The following is a 7700-nucleotide window of genomic DNA, read 5'->3' as shown; positions in this document are numbered from 1 at the left end:
GTTTGTTAAACGCTAGCTTTTAACTTTCTTTTTAACGGCAACGAGATGACTTTCTAGTTAAAAACAACATCATCTCTCTTTTTATTTCTTTTATTTTTAGAACTCTGTTGTTTTCTGTTAATATAGGGGGTAATAATAATTAAGCAATCATCATCATGGGTCGTTTACTATACGGTCTAGGTTTAAGAATCATGAATTTCATGGTTGTTTTCTTAATTGTTATTCTTTTGCCCGGCTTGCCGCCACGTACCACATTTCCATTCAAAGAATTTTCGTAAGTCTGAAAAGCAGTAGTAGTTGTTGTTGTAGGAAAATTTAACTATTATTAAATTACATTTTGTAGAGTGGCACCGCCTAGACCTTTGACCGGTGCCCTAGAGCCCAACTATCATTTGGAGGGAGCCGAGCGCCTACTGGAAGGACGTGTCTATGGCCCTGAATGTTTGATTGCCAAGAATCGTGATATTTATATGGGCATACATGGCGGTGAGGTGATCAAAATAAATGCCGGTCATGTTACACATGTAACTAAATTGGGACAACCTTGCGGTAAGTTTGTGGAATTTTATGTTTCCACATAGCACTAATAATTAAATTTTTCCCTCCTCCTCCCTCAACAGAAGATATTACCGAGGAGTCACGTTGTGGCCGTCCCTTGGGTTTGGCCTTTGATACTCAAGGCAATAATTTGTTGGTGGCCGATGCCTACTATGGCATTTGGCAAGTTGATTTGGATTCACACAAAAAGAAACTCTTGGTTTCACCACAACAAGTTTTGCCCGGCAAAGGTGTTGATCGTCCAGCCAAGCTGTTCAATGATGTCGCTGTCGACAAGCAGGGAAACATTTATTGGTCAGATTCTTCATCGGATTATCTGTTGCAAGATTTGGTTTACACCTCTTTGGTTAATCCCTCTGGACGGTGAGTAATTTGTATATTTCATATTGTCTTTCTCTTAATGTTCGGTTTACTCTCCTAAACCTACCTCTGCCTCTCACTCTCTGTATTGGTTGGAAAAAGTGCTTTGTAATCTTTTGTTTGAATCTTTTTTTATTTTATATTTAATTTACCATTGTTTGTTGTGTTGATACGCTGGCAGGTTAGCGCTGCCAGCAGTTTGTGCTGCATACCATACTTTGTTGTAATTTTTTTTTAACAATCTTCGTAGATTCTTTGTTTAAATTCATAATGCGTTAGAAAGTTTTGAGGGGAGATGAAGAATTAAAATTAAAAAAATAAATTACTGATCAAATGCCGGTATTTGAACTTTTGTTGTTCTCGTTGTTTGTGTTGTTATTGTGATAAGATAACGTATTTAGCAAATGTTTTAAGAAAATTTAAATTAACTGCTTTCTATGTTTTTATTATATGCCAGAAAAGCTTCAGTGAGGGCTAGCTGCAGCTGCACTCCACAGCCATAACTGTTACTTTATCTATAAATAGCTACAACAACAAAAAACTTGAAAGTTTTATTTTTTTTGCAATAGTTAACATTTTTTAATTTTTGCAAAATTGACATCATATTTATGTTAATGACTTTTGACACACTTTAGAATGGAAAAACATTTTTACACTTTAACCGGTTTTTCAAAATGGGCAAGGGGAATAGTTTAGTTGTAGATGAATATATAATTTTTGTACGCTTTCTTCTTAAAATTTATTTTTAAGATATTCAAAATTCTTTAAAGATTTTTGGTTTTTGTTAGTCTCCAAAAACAAAAAAAAAAAAAAACTGTAATTTAATTCAGTTGATAGAACATAGGTTAAGCCGGTTTATATGAGTACCTTTACGGTATAATTTGATTCGTAAGGGGGATATGGTGAATATGACCTGAAAATGAAAAATGTCTTATTTGCTATTTTAAACATTTTTCGTTGTGGAGGTAAAGCCTAATTTTATTCATAATGTTAAAGTTTAGCATATTAGCAATTAAACGGTACTATGTGTGTAGACCCAAAATAACAAATTAACCTACATGCACCAAAGGTGAATGTATTACGTACGATGTCTGACAATTTTAATGTCGGTGTTAATAGCTGCTGTAGAAATATAATAAACAACTCAGGTGCTACTTTTTGTTGTTGAGCTTAAGGAAAAAAAAAAACATTTTACCCGTGGTTGTGTTTTTGATTCTGATTATAATGAAATGAATTGTTTTGAGGAAATTAACTTTTATGCGAATTTGCCATTATTAGGTATTATGTGCATTTTTAGCTAGTCCGTTATAACCATATTAAAACAATGAAAACTAAAAGTTGGAACCATTCTTTATTTTCTTCCGTGCCCCACTTTAAAATGCCGAATGTACCCCGAAGGTACTTTCTATAGTTTTTTTCATTATACCCTTCAACACACTGTGGTACAGGGTATTATGTCTTTGTGCATTTGTTTGTAACAGGCAAAAGGAATCGAGATAGACCCATGGTTCCTTTTGAGAATAAGCATATAATTACTCACATTCGATTTGCACAAATTTTTGGCATAGCGTACTGAATTAAGTGGAGAATGACGTGTGCTAAGTTTCGTTCAGATTTAGATATAGTTCCCATCAGGGACGTACGCAGAGATATAGATAAACATCATCAGGGACGTACGCAGAGATATAGATAAACATCAAATATTTAAGTTCAATTAGATGTCAATGTTCTTTCGAAAAGGCCACTTCTTTTATGATACATATGTAGAATATATCCAAAGTGGTGATGGGTATCATATAGTCGGCCCAGTCCGACTTTCTTTACTAGTTTTTTTTTCTATCAATCTCTAAAAACATTATGTTCTGTAAAAATGTTTTTTTTTTGTTTGAATTGGTATCGTTTGCCTAGTTTTGTTTATCTTTGTTGTATTAGTTTGGCTGTAGACTTTTTAAAGTAAAAATCGTTTTTAATTTTGATTTTTAATATTTATTGTTTCCAATATTTCGATTGGATTCTCCAATCATGCTCAGGGTATTCAATTATGTTATCTTTAAGTCAACGTTCTTGCTTTTGTATTTTGCATGCATGTGCATTCAATAAGTTTATTAGCTAGAGATTTCAAACTTTGCGACAGTTATTTATTATGATATTCGATACCTATGTATAAGAAGCTAGCGATGTGCAATGAAAGCTTCATGTCGAAAACGCCAGAAAATTGCCGATTTGAGCAATTTTTTCCATTTCAATTCTCTCCTACAAACAAAGACTTGCTGTCAGTGAACTTGTCTAATCTACATTGGGATAAAGCAATGTCTACTGCAAGTTTTACTAAATTTGTGTGTAAATACGTCAACAATTTCTTACAAGTTCGTTGTAATATCTTCTACTAGAACATATCTTCCGCAAGGTTTCTGTGTGAATGACAAATTTAACAAATACTTGCAGAACTTCATTCAAAAGTGTCTCACCCTTCGGAATGTCGTGAAGTCTTGGGCAGCCAATTACCCTATTTCTCCCTCTCGTTTTGTTCACAATTTTTAATACCAAATGTTTCGATGGTGTGGTACGCCAATGACTGATCTTTTCATTGTTTCAGGTGTAAATGTAAAAATAATTAGATTGGTTTCCGATAACATCCATCCTTCGCACTCTAATTACATCAACCCGCAGTTGATGTAACGACATATATGGCCTTCGATCGTTTCATGCTTAATTATACAGACTTAGTTTGGACTTACTTCCTTAGTGACACAACGGAGATATTTGTAAAAATCACAAAATAATTGTACATCGCATAGTAGTGGCCAAAATCACTTCCAAGAGGAAACCAGAATGCTGTCAGCCAAGCAATATAATGGGGCTCAGTTATAACATATCTTTGATACATTTATCTGAACTTTAGGTGTTATCGGACTTCCACAGATCGAAGGTCTCCGAAGCCATAAACGGCAACATATGCACTAAAGTCCTAACATCCTCCTCAGTTTTCGGACAATAATAGGCTTCTTCGTATATTCCTGCACTGTAGTAATATATTAAAATCTACATTCTGCTTTGTTCCCGGAATCATAAATATGCCTTCAAAGCCTTCACAATTGGTATTAAAAATGGGATATATCGCTCCACGTTTTTTGTATATCCAACATATAACGAAACCCTCAAAATACCCAAATATTCGGTATTTTAGAGATTTTTAACACTCTTTTTCGACCGATATGACTGTAATTTGGTATTTTGGGTTTTCATTGGGCAACACACCCTCCTCCCTATATAACAATATCTCCCAAATTTTGTTATTTTGGGGGTTTGGGAACGTTTTTAAACCGCATTGATTCTGATTTGATTTTTCAGGTTCTCATTGGGTATCACATGTTCCTACTAAAAATTATTATTATTGGTCCACGTTTTACGATAGCCCCCAAATAATGGTACCTCGATATTTTAGGGAGTTTAAGAACGTTTTACCACTGAATTGGCTGTAATTTTGTATTTTGAGTTCTCTTTGGGTTTCACCGGTTCCTACAAAAAAATTATCAATATTGGTCCACATTTTACACACATTTAACGGAACCTCTCAAATTTCGGAATTTTCGGGGATTTGGAAGCGTTTTTTAAACGAATTGCTTCTAATTTGATTCCTCAGGTTACCATGGGGTGTCAAATCTTCTAACTAAACGTCATCAAAATTGGTTGAATTTTTTATGGAATGTCCCATTTAAGGCTACATCCAAAATTTTGGGGAGATTGAATAGGTGCTTTAACCAAATTATAATTTGGATTCTCATTTAGCAGAACATCTCTACCATAAATTATCAATATTGGCCCAAGTTTCCGGGTAGCCCCTATACAGTTCTACACCAATTATTCGGTATTTTGGGCGCTCTAATTTGATTGTCAAATTTGTAAGTGGTGTCAAATCTTCCTATCAAAAATTATGGACAATGTCAGGTTACGGTTTGGTATTGCTTCCACACAACGGCACCATCCCATATTCAGTATTTTAAAGACTTAAGCCGCATTTTCCAACCGATGGGTCTGATATTTGTTATAAAGGGTTCTGACAGGCTGTCCTATATACAAATTTGTGCTGTGTATATAGGTCCAAGTTTTTATATAACCTCATCTATAAGTTTCGCTACATTTTCGGTATTAATAAAATGTAAACCTAATTTTCATAGTCCCGTTTAAGTTTTCCAACTAGAGTGTCTGGAGGAGGCCCGACCGATCTTAACGTTTTTACTTGTTTTTTTTATCAGTATTGAAATAAAATTAATCCTTTTCTCTCTCTATCCTTTTTTCTTCCAGTATCTTCAAATATGATCGCGTTAAGAACGAAAGCACTGTCTTAGCCGATGAACTCTTCTTTGCCAATGGTGTTGCGTTGAGTCCCCAGGAAGATTTTTTGGTTGTTGCCGAAACGGGTGGTATGCGTTTGATGAAACACTACTTGAAGGGTAGCAAGGCTGGACAAACTGAAGTGTTCGTTGAAGGTTTACCTGGTATGCCTGATAATTTGACACCCGATGCCGAAGGCTTGTGGGTACCATTGGTTATGGCTAGCGATAGCGAACACCCTTCAGGCTTCAATATTTTCTGTAATTTCCCCAGTATTCGTTTGTTCTTGGCACGTATGTTGACACTGTTTGAATTGCCCTTCAAACTAATCAACAATGCCTACCCGAATAAGATTGCTCAACGCTTCATCCATTTCATTGGTCATGGTGAGAGTATATTGTTGTTGGCACCCAAACGTGCCACCATTGTACGTGTTGATTGGAATGGTCATATTGTTGGTTCATTGCATGGTTTCGATAAGAGTGTGGGTTCTATTTCTCATGTCTTGGAATTTGATGATCATTTGTTGTTGGGATCGCCATTCAATCGTTTCTTGGGACGTGTTGCAAATCCTAAGCCAGCAAGGAAGGAACCTAATGTAAAGATTAATAATGTGCGTTATGAAGGTGTGGGAATTGAACCGGCTGTGAAGCCACCAAAAAAGGAGACTACCACCACCACAGCTAAGCCAAAGGTGAAGGCCACAACTACCACTACTACTACAACTACACCAAAGCCAACTACTACAACTACCACGACCACAACTCCTAAGCCTACAACTACTACTACAACCCCAAAGCCAACAACAACTACCACACCCAAACCTACCACAACAACAACAACTCCCAAGCCAGTGACAACAACTCCTAAACCCACAACAACTACTCCCAAACCCACCACAACAACCACCACCACCACTCCAAAGCCTACAACTACCACAACTCCTAAACCTGCAACAACTACAACACCAAAGCCTAGCACCACCACAGCTAAGCCCACAGCCAGTACCACCCGGGTACCTCTCAAACAACCAGCTCCCGTTGAAGAAAACATTCCCCTCGATACACCCGCCCCCAAACCCGAGAAATTGAAAGTGATCAACAAACAGGGTGAACATGTTGAACTTTAAAAAGATTCTCAACACTCCAACAAACAAAGAAATAAATAAATCAGCAAACCAACAACAACAACGCTTTAAGCTTTAGACATGGGATTCTATGGAACAACACGATGACAACGACATTAACTATTTTAATAGCTTAAAGTTAAATTTCTGTTAACAATTTTTTTTATATAGAAAACAGCCACAAACAGCAAAAACAAAAATATGTACATAGATTTTTTAAGCGGAAATTTTAGTCAATTTAATATAACAACAAAAAATATTAAGTTCATGCTGAACAACCTCCTGAGTCGACAGCAAATTAACAGATTCCCATGGTCGACTGAAAAAAAATTATCGAAAAAAAAAACCAATCAACATAGATTTTTTAAGTTCGAAAGTTGATCCCATTGCGATCAATTTACTGAAAGACAGAAGAGTTACATTTACTACATTATTTAATTTATTAACGTCGATTTCTTTTTATATATAGATAGAGATTCCCAAACAAAACCTATTTTTCGGTTATGGTAAAAAACAACATTCCAAATTATATATTTAGAATTTCATTAAATACTACTATTTTGTCGAATTATTATCTCCTTTTCTTTAGTATTGTTATTTCTATACATATTTAGAAATGTATTAAATACACACACTCATACACACATCCCAAGAGAATGAAGTCTTGCTCTTTTTTTGTACTATTTCCAATAATAATAAAAAAACGTAACAAAGATGAAAATATAAAACGAAACAGAAAAAATATATTTTTCTTAATTTAAAAAACAAAAATAACATGAATATTGTTTACTTTATTTGTCTACATTTGAAAATCGTCTACTATTACTACTAATCTATTCTATTAAGGACGACTTGGTGGTTCTTTGGCTTCAGTCCATTCCCATTCCGTATAGTGTACACATTCTCCTCTGCTGCCCGAAAATAATTTCGATGTTGGGCAACGATTCAGTTTCGCCGGTTTACCTTGTTCACCACATTGCCAATACGCTGTGGGATCCCAAAAATGATGAAATGCTTTGTTAATTTCTTCTAACGTCTTGCAGCCGGGTTCACCGCTATATTCACCATGATGTTTATCTTTGGAGGACATTTGCTGGAAATAAAAAAAAATGATTTTGTTAATATTTAAGTCATGTGTAAAGTGAGTTGTAAATGTAGCGATTTGAACCAAATGTTGCACAAAACATGATCTTTATCAAGCCTAGATTAAGTATGAAGATGGGATTCATTGATCCACTCAAAATTTTCAAAAATTTCAATATTTATAATTTCCCATGCATTAACATAATTGTCATATACAGGATTCATCCCTTTTGAGGAC

General features: G+C 35.1%; 1 protein-coding gene across 1 annotated transcript; it reads left to right on the top strand.

The window, feature by feature from the left end:
• The first annotated feature begins 153 nt into the window (after window positions 1–153).
• Window positions 154–6382, top strand: LOC133327148 (adipocyte plasma membrane-associated protein Hemomucin-like). Its single transcript, XM_061535714.1, has 4 exons — window positions 154–274; window positions 344–549; window positions 621–921; window positions 5224–6382. Exons 1-4 carry the CDS (start codon window positions 156–158, stop codon window positions 6380–6382), a joined length of 1785 nt encoding a protein of 594 aa, XP_061391698.1. The 5' UTR covers window positions 154–155.
• The last annotated feature ends 1318 nt before the right edge of the window (window positions 6383–7700 follow it).

The sequence above is a fragment of the Musca vetustissima genome, unplaced genomic scaffold (assembly GCF_032173495.1).
Source record: "Musca vetustissima isolate MV318-11 ecotype Yass unplaced genomic scaffold, APGP_CSIRO_Mvet_v1 utg1675, whole genome shotgun sequence".
Taxonomy (NCBI): Eukaryota; Metazoa; Arthropoda; class Insecta; order Diptera; family Muscidae; genus Musca; species Musca vetustissima.
Note: the sequence above shows the minus strand (reverse complement) of the source record. Positions and strands in the feature narration are given on the sequence as shown.